Source organism: Ochotona princeps, chromosome 16, assembly GCF_030435755.1.
Source record: "Ochotona princeps isolate mOchPri1 chromosome 16, mOchPri1.hap1, whole genome shotgun sequence".
In the NCBI taxonomy this organism is placed as follows: Eukaryota; Metazoa; Chordata; class Mammalia; order Lagomorpha; family Ochotonidae; genus Ochotona; species Ochotona princeps.
Window position 1 is genome coordinate 10,366,579 of NC_080847.1, and position 19,705 is coordinate 10,386,283.

General features: G+C 42.7%; 1 protein-coding gene across 2 annotated transcripts in view; it reads right to left on the bottom strand.

Annotated features, from left to right (window-relative positions):
• HYDIN (HYDIN axonemal central pair apparatus protein) overlaps nt 1-19,705 on the bottom strand; it is a 312,592-nt gene that overhangs the window by 192,441 nt on the left and 100,446 nt on the right. For both annotated transcript variants that reach the window (XM_058674096.1, XM_058674095.1), the window contains exons 9-10: nt 19,080-19,263; nt 6,599-6,698 (exon numbers count right to left, since the gene is read on the bottom strand). In XM_058674096.1, coding sequence (XP_058530079.1) covers nt 6,599-6,698; nt 19,080-19,263 — 284 coding nt within the window. The remainder of the gene's footprint in view (nt 1-6,598; nt 6,699-19,079; nt 19,264-19,705) is intronic.

A 19,705-nucleotide genomic window follows, 5' to 3' on the forward strand; every position in this document is an offset into this window, starting at 1 on the left:
TAGTTTCACACCTGCACAGAGACATCTATCGCTCTATGTCAGCCGTAACAAAGATCATCTTCTACCTCACACTCTAATGAGCAAAGAGGCTCCTAAGAGAAATCAGACTCCAACAAGCAGGGTTGGGAATCTAACTGCACACTCTCTGACAGGTACAAGAATCAGATCTTCGGCCCGGCGGCGTGGCCTAGCGGCTAAAGTCCTCGCCTTGAAAGCCCCGGGATCCCATATGGGCGCCGGTTCTAGTCCCTGCAGCTCCACTTCCCATCCAGCTCCCTGCTTGTGGCCTGGGAAAGCAGTCGAGGACGGCCCAATGCATTGGGACCCTGCACCCGCGTGGGAGACCTGGAAGAGGTTCCTGGTTCCTGGCATCGGATTGGCGCGCACCGGCCCGTTGCGGCTCACTTGGGGAGTGAATCATCGGACGGAAGATCTTCCTCTCTGTCTCTCCTCCTCTCTGTATATCTGGCTGTAATAAAATGAATAAATCTTTAAAAAAAAAAGAATCAGAGGTGAGAAAATAAAAATTGCAGAATTAAAAGGAGAAAAAAAAAACTATAAGGGAGTGCTCATGACCCAGTATTAAAAATGAGCTCATAACACAACACATCAAACCATCTGAAGGAACTATCCAGAATGAAGAAAATCAGGGTTTCCCACAAATACGTGAATTAGCTCTCAAGAGTCCAAGATAATAGAAAATTCCTGAAGAAACTCTAACAGGGGTCTTTGTAAAATCTTTGAAGAAGTAAACAAAAGAATAGAAATCATAATGAGTGAATAAAATGTGAAAGTATTTAAATGACATATTATCCCTACTATGGAAAATCAAGCCAAATAAGTAAAAAACTGAACAGGTACACACACATCGGAGATGAGGCAGAGATACTGAAGAATCAGCTAACAAGAAGACTTTAGAAAAGCTCCAAGAATGCCTCCCAATGAAACAAGGAGACCAGAAATGTCCAGGGCAGTTTGAGAGACATGGTGATTCCATGGGAAATATTTATTCCTAAAAGTTTCCAAAAGGAGAAAACTGAGTTAATGACAGGAAAAAAATTGACAGGCATAATTGCTGAGAATTTTCCAGAACCAAAGAATTTTAGTTTATCTGAAGAATGGATCAAAGATCTAACTCTGTGACCATTAAATTAGTAGAGGAAAACATCCGGGAAACTGCCAGACAACAGCAAAGGCACAGACTTCTTGGAAGAGACCCCAGGAATACAAACAACAAAAGTAGAAGCAGACATGTGAGACCTCATCGAGCTAAGAAGCTTCTGTGCAGCCAAGAAAATACCCAATGAAGTGTAGAGTCAACCAACAGAATGGGAGAAAATATTTGTAAACCATACAACTGATACAGGATTAATATCAAGAATCTATAAACAGCTCAAGAAACTCAACACCAAAACAATCCTGTTAAGAAATGGGCAAAGATGATGAATGGGAATTTTTTGAAGGATGGAATTTAAACAACCAAAAGACACATAAAAAAAAAAAAAAACCCTCAGGATCACTAGCCATCAGGAAATGCGAATAAAAAACCACAGTGAGGTTTCATCTCACCACAATTATAATGGCTATCATGCAGAATTCAAAAACAATAAATGCTGGCAAGGATGTTGATGGAAAATGTGCCCTAATACATTGTCGGCAGGAATGTAATCCTGTGTTACCATTATGAAAGACATTAGCCAATGACCCAGTCATTCCAGTCATGGGAATTTACCCAAATGAAATGAGATCAGTTGTTATCTGTACCCTGTGTTTACTGGAGTTCAATTCATAACAGCTGAGATATGTAATCAATGATTACTATATGAGTAAAATGTGGTATATATACATTAGGGAATACTATTCAGCAGTAAAAAAAAAAACAACCTGTTTTTTCAAACAAAATTAATGTAAGTGGGAACCATAATACTTAGTGAAATAAGCTGGTCCCAGAAAGACAAAAGCCATGTTTTCACTGTTTGGAATGACTAATATACAGAATACAAAACAGTAACATACCTGAGTGAAATTTACATTTTAGGATTTCATTATTGTTTACAGCCCCTGTCTATATATTCTTGAGTACTTGTGGGGCTTTTTCTACTTATTATTTGTTGAATTCTTTATCCTTAGTAGATCATTAAGCTTGTGACTATAAAATTAACCAAAAGAATGTCATTATAAAAGTTAAATATATATATAAGGAAGGAGGAGGGAGGGTAGAATAGGAAATATCAGCACACTACTAAATCTGTACATATGAGATGCATGAAATTAGTTCACCTTACATAAATTAAAAATTTTTAAATGAAGAATATATATGGAGGATTATTCATGCATTTTCCTGAAAAATCCAAGTTCTGAAATAATTACTGATACATACGGTTTAGCTTTACTTTTCCTAAATTTAATTTGATCTTCATTTTTTTCTGTTAAGATTAAAAATTCAAAACTATAACATGTCCTATTCAGATGATGCCTTCTTATGCTATACAGAGTGAAAATGGACAACGGGATTTCATCTTAACAGGGTTTTCAAGGGGGTGGGTATGTCTGAAATCGTCTCCCCCACTCTGCTTTTCTGCATGGGACTCTGCAGCGCCCAGGAACAATGGTATCCAGGGATATGCGACAGATCAAAACAGTGTTGCTTCCTTTGGAAATTCCCATATGCTGACCCAAGCCAAGGATGTCTAGCTTCCCTGTGTTTCTTCAAAAGATAGTCTTCACGGTTAAGTTTTTTCCACATTTCATCACAATGTTAAAAACAAAAAAACAAAAAAAACAAAAAAAAACCAAAAGGACAGTTTCAAGACCCAGATCAAACCATCAGCAAATCTTTATAAACATCTAACAGGCAGATTTCACTACTTCTAGGAAGAGCTAATGATCTGAAATGTAGAAAAGCTATTTAGTTCAGATGAAATGAAAAGACAGCCCTTCGGTGATTCCTGATTTGTTTAGCATCAAGTCCAATGTCCTTGGTCTGGTGTTCAAGGGCAGTCCTCCATGCAACGGGTCCTACCTAGAAACCCAGCCCTTAGCGTCCTGCTTGTCAGGGCCTCTCCCCTTCCAAAGCTGCTGTCAGTCTCTCTCCCTCTTTCAGCTCACAGGGCAATTACAACTTAGCAATTTGCAATGCTTTGCCTTTAATGCTTTTCACATACTGTTTCTCTATGTATTTTCACAAAGTGTCTTTCTCTCTCTGAAGGACCCATCCCTCCCCCCCTTTCCGTTTTTTGATATTATGAAACAATAATTCAAGGGTCATTTTCTCAGAGGAGCCTTCCTTGAAACCAAGACTGAGATGTGTGCCCTGTATTGTCTCTTCTATTTTTATTCACAATTCCCTGTACAGCACTGCAATGTGACTGTGGGGTTGTGTGTCAGTTCCCCTCACTCATTTCTATGCCTTGGAGTGGGGTGGGAGGGCTATGTATCTGTATATCTTTGTACCCATGGTGCCAAGACATTGGGCCAGCATTGTAGCATAGCATGTAAAACTTCCACCTGTGATGCCAGCAGCCCACACAGACATTGGTCTGAGTCTCAGTTGCTCCACTTTTGATCCAGATCCCTCCTAATGGTCTGGCTTTTGCTATCTACATAGGCCCCCTGGATGATGCCCCTGGCTCCTGGATTTGGCATGTCTCAGCGCTGGCTGTTGCAGGCATCTGGGGAATGAACCAATAAACTGAAGATCTCTTTCTCTAGCTTTCTTGGCCTGCGCCTACCCCCCTCTCTCACTTAATAACTCTGCCTTTCAAATAAATAAACCTTAAGAAAAATAACAAATAAATATTTTTTTAAAACGGGGGCTGGCACATGTATGGCAGGGCTATGGTGTAGCAAGCTAAGCTTCTACCTGCAGCACCAGCATCCCATATGGGTGCTAGTTTGAATCCCAGCAGTTCCACTTTTGATCTAGTTCCTGGAATTTCAGCCTGGGAAGACCGTGGAGGAAGACCCCTAAGTCTCTGAACACATATTCACAGAATGGAACACTGTGCAACAAAAATGAAATACAACAAAGCAAAAGCAACAACATGGATGTGACACACAGACTAATTCCAACAGACATTTCAAAACACACAATACTAAACTGTATTGTTTAGGGAAGCTCGCAGGGTTAAAAAACTATAAATGAAAGCATGGATGTGATGGGCCTAAAGGACAAAATGGTGATTTTTCTCAGAGGCAGCCAGGATGACAGGAGTGTGATGAGGAAGCAACGCACAGGAAGTTCCCAGGGACCAGAACTATTTGGGCATCGGTCTAGGGGGAATGGCATAGGTTTGCAGTAGGGTGATTTGTCATAGCATGTTTGTGTGTGCGTGCACGCGCACGCATGTGTGTAATAGCTCCCTACTGGTGCTGCAACAAATCACCACAAACTTAATGAGTTCCTGAACACATTAATTATCTTTGAATTCTGGACGTCAAAAGTCCACAGTGGGTTTCACTGTGCTAACATCAAGGTATTGGCAGGGCTGTGTTCTTTTCTGGGAGATCTATGGGAAAATCCATTTTCTTGCCTTTTCCAGTTATCAAAGGCTGAATTCTTTACCTGTCACGTCCAAAGCTAAAAATGGCTGGCTGAAACTATCCCCTATCACACCACAATAACACTGAGACCAGCACTTCGGCCCACCTCCTTGACATTCAGTGAGTGACTGACTATACTGAGCTACCCACATGCTTCAGGAAAACGATCCTACCTTAACGTAATCTAATTTTAATAACCCCAATTCTGTCTGTTGCTTTAAGTTTTTTTAGCATGTAAAATAATAACATCTGCGGCAACAGATTTATAGGATCCAGGGATAATGATATGGACATCTGTGGAGATCCACCACTGTGTTTACCACAGCATGCATTATTCACATTTCTGAACCTACATTCCATTTACATTGACACAAGATTAAAATCAGATTTTGGCATAGGAACACAATGAATTCTAACACAATCATTAAACAGAGTGATACTTATTTGCTGAGTGTTTATGGAACAATAAAGACACCACCATGGTGTAAAGCATAGCATCACTGATGTCAAAATATGTATCTGCCTGTCTACATCAAAGAAAACAAAAGAAAACAAAACACAGGGAGCAGCTTTTCTAACTAAGAAGTATTTCCTGGGAGGCTTTGGCAACTCAGTGAAGATAATAGTAAGGAATCATCACCCACTTTTGAACAGACACAGAATTGCATGGAATTTATAGCGGGAAGATAACATGGAATTACTATGTAAACAAAGCCCTTTCCTGGCAACTGCATCTTTTAATAAACCGCTAACAAACTGAAGAAGAATGTCACGCAGATAGAAAATTATACCATTTGGTTTATCCAGGATGAGAAATCTGTGGCAGAATTCAGAATTGCAAAAGGAACAATAGATAAACATGAGCAGTTGGGTAATGTGTGGAAACCTCCCGGAGAGCAGCCAACCCCCTGGACCATGGCCAAGCATGACGCACCCCAGGGAACAGTAGTTGGGAGGGAGGCCCCACCACCTGTGGCACAGGGGGACAGTGTGGCATTTTCAGCCTATGTTTGAATCCTGCTGTAGCAACCCTTTCTCAAGATCATTCAGAAGTTTGCATAGAGGGTGCAGGGCTGAAGTGTAGAAACGGACTTATGTCCAACCAAACCGCCCAGAAACTACACATTGGCAAACGGCTTCTTGAGTGCCCACACTCATGCATGAGGAAAAGATCAGCTTAAACCAGGATTTAGTTATTCCTTTTTTAATTTCCAGTCAGTTTCTCATTCATTCATTCAATGCTTAGTGAATGTCTTCATCTTCTTGGTGTTAGCAATATAAAATGTGCAGTATGATTCTGAAGTAAATTTCAAGAAACAGACAATACTATACTGTTTTGCTTTGGAGTGAATATGCGCATGGTAAAACTATATCTGAAAGCAAGAAAATGACTGGTATAAAAGTTGAGATATGGCTAAATTCGAGGAAGGTGTGGCAAATGTTATTGGTCTGGGACACTCAACTGAGAGAGGCAGAGGGTAGCCAGTCCTGAGTCATGTGGTCCGTGCTTCAGTAAAATTCTTAAGGCTGCTGGACCTGATTTTACATAGCGAAAACAGTTGCATGCTTTATGATCAAACACATGCAAGATGTGGCAGAGGGGTGGTATTTTTGAGTTTATAGGGACTTGGTCATTGCGTACCCTTACTACATATCTCCCCTCGAGGTTACAATAACCACACATAAATTAGCAGTGTCAAGTAGTACTGGTTCCTTCAGAATTAAACCTCTTTTCTCATTCTTCCATGTGAATGAACAACCATAGATCAGAGGTGTTGGAAGCAACCCTATAAATGCATAGAGGACAAACACAGGAGATATACGGTAGGGAATTGAGAGAACACAAGATGCTCAGCCCAAATCATTATCATCAGATTGAAGAGAAGACACTATGAACAGGAATAACAAAGGGGTCTTTGAAATTCACATTATGATTGCAGAAATAAGAGAGAGCTAGGGAGCATGTGGATGTAGCTTAGTGTCTTGCAAAGTGATCAGCTAACCAGGCATGACTCAGAGTCACCTGACTGCAATGACTCCCTGGAAGACTCTGTACCTGAAATGCTGCAGTAAATGGTCTGCTGGTAGAGCCTGGCTTCTCGGGGGCTAAAGAACACTGTGACTTCCACTGAGGAGTTAGGCCAGACATCGCCTTCCTGAAAAACATGGATTGGCAAAAACATTACGAACTGAATTGAAGGCACTGCTTGTCAATCTTGTATTATAAGTTCATAAAATATTTCTCATAAAAGTATACTTCAGGTATACAACATTTTTATACATATGCACAGGTATAATGAAATGATTACTAAAGTCAGCAAAATTAAATATATCCATCTCCACAAAATTTTTCTGTCTCTCCTTCTCTGTGTGTGTACATGTGGGTATGTATAGTAGGAGTACCTGAAGGCTACTCTTGTAATAAACTTTCAGGACAGAATATGTGAACTACAGTCACCATGCTACACAGCAGGTCTCCAGGATTTGTTACCGTCATGATTGCACTTTCGTCTCCTTCAGTCAACATCTCCCCATTCCCCCACTCCTGGGCCCCTGGTCTCAACTACTTGATTCTATTTCTGTGAGTTTGATATTTTATTCCACATAAAAATAAAATCATATGGCATTTGTATTTCTAGGCCTGACTTACTTGGCATAGTGTCCTCTGGGTTTACCTTTGCTGCAAACAGCAAGACCTCCTTCTCCCGTAGGAGGACTGGTGTCCCACGGTACGCAGACACCACGCCTTCTTTATCCCCTCATCTGTGCGGGAACAGATGGGCTGCTTCCTTGGCTCAGCTCTTCTGAATGATGTGCAATGCACAAGACAGTGCAGATACTCCCTTGAGGTAAATTTACCCAAATTTACCTTTGGGTAAACACCCAGAGGAGGACTTTCTGCATCATCCGGCAGGCAGCTCTGTTACTTTTTCTTCTTGTACTACTAGTATTATTATTATTATGAGATGGTATATTATTTTTTCTCATAGTTATGCCAATTTATATAATCAACTGTGTTGAGGGTTTAATTCCAAGAAATCAAAAAGTGAATTTTTTTTGTGACAAATTACAAGAAGGCGTTATGTTATCCAGAAGATAATAAACTTATAATGGGTTGCTAACTTAGGAGGCAGTAAAAGATGGGAACAAGTTCCAAAGATGACTTCTCTGCAAGTATGAATTTATGAGTTACTAAAGAGAGTTAGGATGTTTGGGGTATTTTTTAAACATGTGTATTCAGTGAATTCACTGTCTGTATTATGTATGTCTCAGAGGAAGACTATGGTTGAAGAGGGCAAGGGGCCCACACCTTAGCCAGATGATAAATATATACACAAACAGCTTATAACATACTTGCCAGGTCTGTGCTTATGTAAATAAGGTTCAGCAGGGCCAAAGAGAAAGAGCTTTTGAGATGACAGTGTAATGACACGCTCATTCTATGACAACATAGTAATGGCCAAGGCAAAGTGATGGCTAGATCAAACCCTGTTTCAGATCCAGGGTGGAATTTCTCCCTTTAACTTGAACCCCACAGATGTTATGATAAAGAAATTGAGTTCTGAAACTATAATGAATACAACATGCCACGGGTCAGAATCCCCTTGTCCGGTACTTTTTGATACACAGTTTGCATGAGCCATGTGATCTGGGGCCTCTGCAGGAATATCCCAGGGCTGTGAAAGGAGATGCAAATGGTACCATGCAAAGGGCTCCAAGGACACCTGAAGGTCAGACAAAATACTGCAGATGTAATGCTTTGTCCTGCGCCAGTGCCCAGTAAGAGCGTGTGAGGAACTGCCTTGCGCCACTCTGTTGCTGTTCTTGCTGCTTGGAATAACTAAGATGAAAGTAGTGGGAAAAGCTGGGAATGTTTATGTTTTCTCTATGGTTTTTGTATGCCTGACCAAATGAGGCTAAGTGATAAACATATCCAAAAATCCACAAACAGTTCCACCAGTGAAGTAAACTAAGACAACTTGATACATAATTAGGCTTCAGTTTCAAGCAGTCCCCAGTGAACACTCAATGCCCAGTCTGATTCTAAATGCACATACTTCCGTAATAAAAGAATTGAGAACAAAATGGCCTGAACGGTAGATGCCAAACAAGGGGAGAGACAGAGAAAGCTAGAGCAATTCCCCAAGCAGTGCCTTTTTCAGAGTCCCTCCAGACCTCAGGCCAGGGGCTCCTCAGTAGCTCCACCAAGTAGCACTGAGGGCAGTGATGGTGAGCTGGGCCCAGGGGCACTCACACTGCCATATCAGACTGGGAGCATGAAGGCTCTATGAGGGTACGCACTGCACTACCTGCAGATCTAAACCAGAGCTGGCTCCTGGTGGCTGCCCACTACGTATTTGAATCGTGTAGCTTTCCTACTGTGTAGTTACTCTGAGATACCCATCTATTCACCCTTGCAGCTGAGTCCTACATGTTATTTATTTATTATTATTATTATTATTAAGATTCAGCCATCCTTCATTGGAAAGGCAGATCTACATCCACGAACAACACAGCATTTTCTGAGCACAGGAGATAATTCAAGGGCAAATCAGATTCTCAAACCCCACTGGCCTTGGAGTAGGCAATGTATAGCACAAGGGGCAGGGGGTATCTCCACAAACCAGAAGTGTGGCCTTGCATTTCGTCTCACAGAGGGAGGCTGGCAATGTCAGCTCATCTGAACGAGTCAGCAACATGCAGAATGACAACTTTAATGTTCAGTCGGGGTTCGAATGAAAGTTGGGGAACTTCTATTTCTCTGTAGCAACTGCTCAAGACAGCATTCTTCAGCAAACCACTAGGAAGCTGTAGAAGCAGGAAGTAACTTCACTGGCATGCCTTTGAACATTTCCAAGCTCTTTCTCCCACACTTCTGAAGTTAACTTCCATGTCGCTTATGTCTCTGAGAAGCAGAGCTTTTCTTTCATGATTGCTCAATTCTAACGCTTCCAAAAACTCCAAACAGTCAGAAATTTCCCTACTGGTTCCTACATCAACATTCCTTCTTTCCAGTCCTATACTGGCAGCTCTGCCCCAAGGCCCTGCCATTCTGCTCTTCCATGTACCGCCCCTCTCTCAATCCAGCTCATGTCCCTGCTCTGAAGGAGACATTGAGCATGCAGGACTTAATCTGTGAGGGACTATCCGTGCAAATGGTCTTCAGTTATACTGTAAGGATCTTCTTTCTCGGTCGTCATGTTTTGTTTTTCCCTAAGACCCATGAAGAAAGGAGAATAGTTTCATTTCACTTATTAGTCAAATGACCTGCTAGAAGGAATCCACTTTGCATTTTTAGACCTAAAGCTAATTACTGTAAGCACTGTTTTTGTCCAAATATTAATTCTCTGTGTATAGAACATTGTTAGCTTTTCTCCAGAACGTCAGCTTTCCTCCTGTAATAAGAACAGCCAAGCGACTTCATGGCCTATGTTCAGAGACTTTCTGAACATGTATGCACTTCCAGCCACTAATTCATGAGAAGTTAAAGGCATGATAATGAGAAAAGAATTCTTGAAAAACGGTGTTCTAGGGGCTGGTACAGCAAGTAAAGCCACTGCCTGCAATGCTGGCATCCCATAAGGGTGCTTACTTGTGTCCTGTTTGATCTACTTCTGATTCAGCTCCCTGCCAATGGCTTGGGAAAAGAAGATGGCCCAAGTGTCTGGTCCTCTTATCCATTTGGGAGCTTCAGATGAAGTGCCTGTTTCTAGCTTTAGCCTGTCCGGCCCTGGCTGCTGCAACCACTTGGGGAGTGAATGAGCAGATGGAAGCGCTCTCTCTCTCTCTGTCTTTCCTTTTCTTTTTTGAAACTCTTTTAAAATAAGTAAATCTCTTGTCAATGGTCTTTAAAAATTATACTGATGGCTGTTAATGAATGTTTTTTAAAAGTCTTTTTCTAATTTTTTTCAGAAATGTATGGTACATATTTTTGAGATATTTATGTAAAAAGTCTTTACTTACAAGTGTATGGTTAAATTATTCCCAATAAATTGGTCTATGATATGGGGTGGGGGTGGGAAATCTTTCTTTAGGATTGGCACAACACAGCATAAGGTTAAAATACTGCCTGTGATGACAGCAGTCCATTTGAATACCAGTTCAAGTCCTGGATGCTCAGCTTTTGATCCAGCACCTTGCTAATACCCCTGGGGAGGCAGTGGAAGGTGACCCACGTGCTTGTGCCCTGCTACCCACATAAGAGACCCAGATGGAGTGCTAACCTCTAACCCCAAAACTGGCATTGCACAGCCCCAGCTATCGTGCCCACTTGGGTAATGCAACTGCATCTCAAATAAATATGCACTTTAAATTCTCTTGAAAATCTTTAAATAAAAAAGGAAATATTTCAAAAAGTCTTTTCCCTTCCTTTTCTGGTCCATCCTTTTCCTTCTCTCTTTCTATCCTTCCTTCTTCCTTCCCTTTGTAAATCCTACCAATCTAACCCAAAAGTGCAACATTAGAGAAATACATACATATGGGACTCAAGTTCTACAGTTGTCAAATAAAATAGACTTTGACTCTTATATTTGAGTGATTCAAATATTCTTCCATTCAACTGTCAGCCTTTCCAATTAAACTCTCTCATCTAATAAGAGACACTAACTCTAAATCATATTTACACAGTGTTAAGGGCTTATATACATTATCTAGTTCAAGTTTCACAACATCATAAAGTAGTTATTAACCCTATTTTAAAGATGGGGAAGTCAGGGCAAAAGGAAGTCAGCCATACATCTCACTCATGGAGAGACCAAGAGTAAGCAGCAGAGCTAATATTCTACAGTAACATTTTCCCTAACTGCCCCCACCTCATTACAATATAACAGTCCTCACTGTCTTCACCATCCTCACATTATGAGAGAGAGAGAGAGAGAAAGGAGGAAAAGGCCAGAAAAAATTTCAAAATCCTATAGCTGACAATCAGGCTGAGCTATAAGCAGTCCACCTCGGTGCTCCTGTCAATGACCACGCTTGCGGAGTGACAGCCCAGGTTCAGAGCCTTCTGGAAGGTGACTCAGGGATGGTACTTTTGGATGGCACAGTCAGTGCTAAGGCTTTGCAGTTCCTGCAAAGGTCACCAGCAGATCTTCACTAACCTATCCTGATTAGATGATGGTCAGGTACCAGTGTGTTCAGAACAGAGCAGTGAAATAATGACAAAAGCAGCTTTAATGTATGATGAATTCCATCAGTTTCACCAAGATGAAAATATTCTTATCCACAGAAATATGCTTCCTGACATCATATTCCTTACAATACCACAGAAATAACAACATATGAAATTATTTTTTTCTTAGGAAGTGAAAACATGCTCTTAAAAGTAAGTTCTTCAGTGAATGAAAATAAACAATCATTGATTAGAAACTTAAATTCTTGAGACTATCCACAACTGTTTTTCTAGATCCTTCCAGATCAATAAGAGAAACCACAGCTCTCTTAAATGTCACTCAGTGCAACCAGCAGTTGTCTCAAAGAGAAATGGAAAAATAAATGGAAGCCAAAAAACCAAGAAAGCAAACCATTCTAATTATCACTGAGAGAAAAGATCAAATTGGCCCCTGACACGCAAGATTTTGCTACCCTATTATTTCTCCTAGGACAAGAAACTGAGAATCAAATAGAGTTATGAATCTCAAAATAATGACCATAAAAGTTCCTGAAAGAGGGCTCTGAGATTTAGCCATCTGTCAGGTCAAACTTCACAAAAGGTGTACTCCATCTTGATCTCAGCTCTAACCCAAACTCAGCAAAAACTCCCCTGGGGGCTTCAGAGAGCAGAGGCAGCCTGGCTGTGCTGCTCTGGCTTTTCTCTCTCAGTAAAGAACAGAATTGTGTCTTTTCCAGCTAAGAAGGGTGGTTAACTTCTTTAATGAGCCACGAGGAAGCTTGCTGTTTCTAAGACATCCCTGGGCCTCCTGCCACCCACACTGGTTCTCCAATACAACCAGAGACAATGCGGCTGAGCCCAAGCTGAAACGACAGGCATAATGAAAGCCGTCTCAAGGCTGGGAAAGCCATGTTGGCCCAGAAGTGGTGGCTAGTCAAGGGCAGCTCATTCTCAGCAGATCCTTGTCCTCCTTTCTCCTTCTGGGTGTCCATTTCCAAGGAGTCAGCTCCCTTGTGCTTGCAATGTGACTTATGACTAATGGTCATGACCAGTAGGAAGGGGCTGCAGCACCAAGCTGCACCCGTGTTGGCCTCCACCCAGCCTGCTTATGCTGAGCTCACTCACTAAGCAGACGGGGAGAAGAGAAAAGTAAACTGAATCTGAGCTGTGTGCTGGAGGTCTGAATTGCTGGAACAGCACGTTTCCTGCAGGCTTAGGTAACAACAAAGCATGGTTTATGATTACTTACATGGGGATAAAGAAATGATCAAGTTTCTCTCCCTTTTGAAAGCTTAGTTAAATTCAGCTTAAGTTTCCCTAGGGATGTTGTATGAAGGTTCCCTTGATGGGGGAGACACTTGCTAGCAGAAGCAGAAATGCATTCCCCAGGACCACCACTATTCGCCGATAAGCTAGAGACAGTTCCGGAAGATACCTTTAAATTCTCAGCTCTCTCTTTGTAAGAAAATATCAAGTGTGCAACATTCAGGAAATTGCTGTATCTTAAAAGTGTGACCTGAGCCAGCAGCAGCAGAGTTCAGAGGCAAGGCCAGCACATCTGTGCGGCCATTTCTCAGTGGACTTCTAGATGCCCATGGGAAGCAAAACTGTAATTCTCTCTTTTTATCTTGTGATATTCTTTTGCCTTTGAATTCTCAGAACTACATTTTTTTCTTTTGGCTTTGAATCTCTCTCAGGTTACCCAAGAGATCTAAGCAGAGGAAATAACAGAATGAGAATGTCAAAATTCTGCAGAACTGGGGTCCACCTAGTACAATAGGATATTTTATTTCCCAAAGTAGCCAATTTCACTTGCTTTTCTGGAAGGCAGAAAACACGCATAATAGTTTCAGTTTTGCAGTTCTTTTTCAAAGAGGTTGGAAACTCATATGGTAGTAGGTGGCTCGACAAATGTTCAGTATTCTATGGAACACAGCAACTTTCCTAAGTAAAGATGAAATGGATTAATGACATCAATATTCTGAAATACTACCATCAGAGTTTCATAACACCAATAAATTGATGTTCTGGTAACACACCTGATGGCCAACCACCTCAACCAATGTGTCTTAGAAGAAACTGTGCTGAGGCAATGGAAGTAGTAGACAGGTGACAGGACAGAGTAAGGCCTCACCACCGCTTGTGTTATTTTAGGTCTCTTTTCTAAGCACTGAATCAAACTTCTTCTGCCATAATATCAAGACAATGCGATTCAGATTCAAACCAATCACTACCTCTGGGCTATTTAGGGACAGAATTTATCTTCTGATCTTGACTCTCCTTTCTGTAAATTCCATGAGCCTCTAAAACAGGAACACTGTTCCACAACACACTCAATATGCAGAGAACACAATCAGGGCTACATGATTCTTCTGTTTCAATTGGTTGAAGAACCAAGCTATGTTAAACTAAATCAGAGAAAATAAGCACACATTTCTTGTTTCTTTTCAGATCTTACTGTGTCTGTGCTTTGTCTTGTAAAATCCACCTCATTTGAAGAGAATGGCCTGTCTTGGTGGCTAAAGAGTCCAACAGAAAATAAAATGGTCTCTAAGCTCCTGTGATGACTTTAATTTCATTTTTATCTTTTGAACAGGCTACAAATCAGACATCTGTTATCTGATTGGTAGGCAATATCGCCTGGTTTTTCTGCTTGCACTGTGAACGGAACGCATATCAAGAAGCTAATTAGAAGGCATAACAGTCTCAGAAAAAGCTAATGGCTGATGCATAGCTCAGCTGTCCTCAATTAAGTGGTGACAGTTTGGCACATCTGACCTGTTGAGTGAGCAAGACTCAGAAGAAACTTTCAGCAGAAAATGATGCATAAGCAGACCTAAGAGGCAGACCCTGACAGGCTCCCAGCTGGCAGGGAGTTCAACTCTCTCAAGGGCCTGTAGATGCTCGGGGTCTCTTCTGGGGCGCTCTTTCTTTTCACTTGACCCTTAGAAGTTTCATCAGTTTTTCATGGCTTCAACAAAGACCTCTACAACTCACTCACAAATCTCTCTTCTTCAGTCCTGTATTCCCTCCCACAAAGTTTAGTCTCACATTTCCAAAACTGTTCAGGTGTCTGCTGTCATCTCAAACTCAGCATGTTCAGAGTCAGACTTGACATCATGAATGGACAGATATTTGTTTATTCAGTCTTCTGGTGGTTGGAACTAGGCTAGCACAAGGCACAGAGAAGGGTAAGGCTCCCTCTGACCTTAAGAAACTGCAAGGCAGGTCCCAAATAGAGGAGTCAGAGTGGTCTACCCACAACACTCTTGGTCTGGGCTTCAAGGTGACTGGAAGAGAGGGGAATCAAATGGCTGTCAAAGGCTGTACTTGTGGGCAATTCAATGAGTTACATCCAGGGCTCCTAACTTGCTAATTTCAGTGAAAGAAATGAAAATTCTCCAGTCACTCAAGTTCAAATCTAGACACACATGTGACATCTCATGGTGTCTCACCCTCAATGACTAGCCAACCAAAAAGTATCCACCACATCCTTTCCTTTCCAACCACCGCTGGGCTGCTCCAAGTAGGCCTCATGTCTCAGCCCCTCACAATCGGCCCTGTCCCCCACTCCACCCACCCCCCCACACACACACTCTCCCTCTCTCTCTCCCTCTCTCTCTCCCTCTCTCTCTCCCTTTCTCTCTCTCTCTCTCTCTCTCTCTCTCCCCCTTCCAGCCTCCATCCCTCACGCTCTACTGCTGACGTGGACTACAGAGAGGTTCCCCCTCTCCGACTTTCCTATCCCGGCTTGTCCCTGTCTGAGCCGCACCACAGTCTCCTCCTCCTCTTTTGGTCCTTCTCCAAGGGCTGTCAGGGAAGATCTTTTCAATCAATTTGAGTATGTCAAACACAAACTCTGAACCAGGCAGTGGGTTTTAGACACCCTGAGCACCACTGGCCACATGGGCATCCGCACAACGCCAGCTCTGGGGTGTTGTCACAGGGAAATGCTGATTATGCTCCACCACTTCTCTGAGTCCAGTCCTCCACAGGCCTGCTGGATCACACATTTGCTCATTTCCAGGAGCACACTTTGCCACCTCTGGGGAAGCGGCGGGGTGGGGGAAACAGTAGGATGTACACTAATGCACACAGCTGCCCAAGTGGCCCAGGTCTCTACTCTCTTCCCCAACCAGAAGACCTGCTCTATTCATCATGACCTTATATGTAGATTCCTCTTCTTTCTATGTTTTTGTAATTTCCCCAACTGGACATACTCTCCTTCTCTCTTCCCACTTCATTAAACCTCATCTCAATTTCAATATTCAATTCAGATCTCATCTCTTCCATAAATCCTTACACAAATCTGTTCTCTGAGATTACTGAAGCATTCACTTACCCAAAGCAGAAAATCAAAATCTCAACAGTAAAAAAATATTAAAAATTCACAATTGTGCCGAGAAGCTAGTGAGAAGGCAGAATTTTGCCATCAGACACCTCCAAAAGTAATTTACAGGGTAAGATATCATACAAATAAGAATTGTATTTACATAAGCTAACAGAATCTTTAAGTAGGAAAAAAGATTAAACAGCAATAAATAATATACTGCATTCTGCCATTTTGATCAGAATAACATTAGGAAAACACTTGGAAAGCTTCAGGCTTTCACTTTCACTTTGCAAAAAATTGTCAAGAACCAGCTAGGGGTCATTACTACAAGAAAAAATAAATGCTGAATATCATATGGGATAGATAAATCCACCATAGATTTCATAAAGATAACTTAAGTAGATATTATTCTCTTCCTATTTCTGGCATTTCCCCCCATACACAACATAAACAAATTAATCTCGTTTGTATAGAAGCACTATTTGTACATATTTAAAGATGTTTTTCTTCCTACAGGTGAGAACATGCCTTGTGAGAAAAACACCCTGTTGAATTGAATTGAATTCCTGTCTAGAACTCAAAAGTGATCATACTCAGTGCCATGCAATACACAGACATCTCCAATGTAAACTTTCAAGTTGAGGCAGGAAGCAGAAGGAGAAGGAAGTCTGGGATTTTTCCTAGACTTTCTATTTCTGACCCCAAAGTGGATAGACTAACCTCTGGCCTTCCACTTGCCTCTTCCCAGGAATGCTGGTGAGAAACAGGATGAATGAATCAGCCAGCGCGGCTAGGACTGGCTAGTCTGTGGATCTCGGGGTGTGTCTATGATGACTGTAACTGAACAGACTTCTCAGCCTTGACCCAGCTCAGCCACTTGCTTACATGCACCAGCAATTCCTTTCAGACCCTCCCATATCTCTGGGTTTGATTTACTGTTACTTTGGGTCCTCATCTTAATTTCACCTCTTGCTGGTCTAACACACTGTATTTGGGAGATGACTTCGTTCAGCACAGCCCTGGAGAAACTTCTGGCATGACAGAAGATTCCACCTCAATCCCCAGGACCAACTCTATTTTCCAGCATAGACCCTTCATTGCCAGCAAGCTGGCCACTGCACCTGCAGAGCCTCGGATGCCCCAGGCCACACACACCCACAATTCTCTTCTCCAAAATCTTTGTCCCGTAGAGTCAAGTTCAAGGTTCAAGAAGTCTTCTGCAATTCCCTAGCCTATGACAAACACTGCAGCTTCTCAATCAAGTGTAGTGTACTTACTGTCTTCACCGTTGATTCACACAGAGGGTTCCACAGAACATGAGTCCCCAGGGGATGTTTTCAAGGGGAAAGCTCCCTCTTGGAGATTTACAACACACATTAGCATATTAAAGACTAGGCAAAGCTTTACAGCCAAGAAGTCCTTCAAACAACACTGAACCTAATGTTTCTCAAATGCATTTAGCCACAAGCCTCTTTTTCATGTTACAAGCCTTCCTAGCAGTTTGAAAGAGCACAGTGAGGGAAAGTGAGTTTGCCTGTCAGAGGCGCTTCCCACAAATGACCTTGTATTCCTGGATGTCCTTGTACCCTTGCTCTGTTCTCCAACTGGTTTACATGGCAATGGTTTGGCAGCAGGGACTAGCTGCTTGCTTTCCTGACTCCTGCTGCTGTTCATATCTTCATATCACTTCTTATCTGCTACATGTGAGGTAATTACACAGGAAGCTCACAGCATAACACTGGTCAGATGGTTAATGGACAAACTGCTAGCTACTTTAAAGCAGTGGCATTGAATGGTTACTGCTTTAGTGTGGAGCCACACTCTATTCTGGTTCTAGGGCAGCTCTCAGCAGATAGGATTACGAGGCCAAGAACCACATTTTGCTCCTCAGCGCTTCCCTCACACACTGCCTAACACAGACCATGCAGTCAATACAAATATATTGAGTGAAATAAGGCCAAGCACTCTTAACCCGAGTGATGTTTTCTACCAGGGGACGCTTGGCAGTGTGTGGAGACAATTTTGGCTGTCACGCTAGTATCTCACAGGTTAAAGTACAGGGTGGAATTAAACACCCTACAGCAGATAGGGCAAACTGTAAGGAGTCATTCCAATATCCTTCCCTGGACCCGTCGCCATTCGTTCTTCCTCACAGCTCATGAAGTTCGCGCCGGTCCAGCCATCCACCAATCAGATGTAACCTGGCATTCCACCTGAGAATCCCACCCCAATCTTCCAGCCCCCTCCCCAACTCCACCCACTCGCCAATCATCCCTAGGCATTCATCTGCAGGCGCCAACCCCCTGGGGGCCTGGCCTCAATCCCTCCCAATCCCCACCCCCTACACCTGGCAGACAAAAAGGCCCCCCCCCAGGTGCGGCTCTCTCTCTCTCTCCTCTCTCTTGCTCTTCTTTGCTCTCCCGTCTTCCTCCGGCCTCCCTTCCCCCCTCCCCTTCCCCTTCCCCTTCCCCTCCACCCTGTTCCTGCCCCGTTGGAATAAACCTCCTAAGATACCTTGTTGCGTCTGGTGTGTTTCAGCTCACGGTAAAGAACCAGGTGTGGGAATTAGCTGCGCGTAATAATATCGTAATATCGTATGGACTAGAACTCTACCATCTTTTTAAATAACTAACACAAACAATCATCCAGCCCCAAATGTCAATCACGCTGAGGCTGTGGAATCCAGTTCTGCCATCAGGCTCATCAGGAAAGAATTTTCAATTACAAAATTACAGTTTGGTTTGAGCAAGCCATGGAGTCTCTAAATTTTCATTTCCTCATCTGCAGACTGGGGTTCTAATTCTACCTGATGGAGTTCTTGTTAAACCATGGACATACAAAAGAAACACAGGGTTAATCTGTGTGAAACAGTACCACAGTGACCAATGTACAGACAGTGTGATCCACAGTATGACGTGTGGGCATTCTCACACTTAATATGCACTGAGCATCTTGTGTGGTAAAGAGGTTCTCCAGTTGGAACTTCCCTTCCAGAATTTACCATGTCAATCCTGCAGTTGAGTAAGTCTCATTGCAACAAGTACTGAGCTCCCCTTACATTTACTGGTAGTCAGGATTTATTCATGTGCTCACCAGGGGGTCGATTGTGAAGATGTTATCCAGGAAGAACATGTTGTCCTCCTGGATCAGCATCCTTCGATTCTTGAAGGTGCGGGAGAGAATGGAAAGATGCTCTCGGAGTGAAGGGTCAACGCTGCACTCTTCCAGGAATGCGTCAGTCTCCGTCTTCTCCTCCTTGTTCAGATCACTGCACGCCCTGAAGCAGATACAGGGCAGGAGAGCTTCATGTTGGTCCTTCCAAAGGGTGCCCCCTGCCCCCTTCCTCCCGGAGAAGTCCTCCCCACCAACCACCCCCGACAGGGTCCTGCTGGCCCTGAGTCCCCCATGCCGGCTGGCTAGGTGTGGCCAGCCATCAGCTGCCTCACAGCCTCCGTCGGCCGAGGTTCTGAGAAGCCCTGCCTGGATTCCATTGCTACCCAGTGTCCTGCTATTTGCTCCTGAGTCCTGATGTCTATCTGGACAAAGAGTTTCTTTTAGATAATTATATTTTTTTAAATGCTGGAAATCTATATTGTCGCTGAAACCGAACCCCTATAATATAAAAGTGTGGCCTAGACCCACACCCTCTCCCCTAGTTCCAGGTGTCTTTGTCTGGTTGTCTTCCTTAGAACAAGGCATCCTTGACTGACCTTTAACAA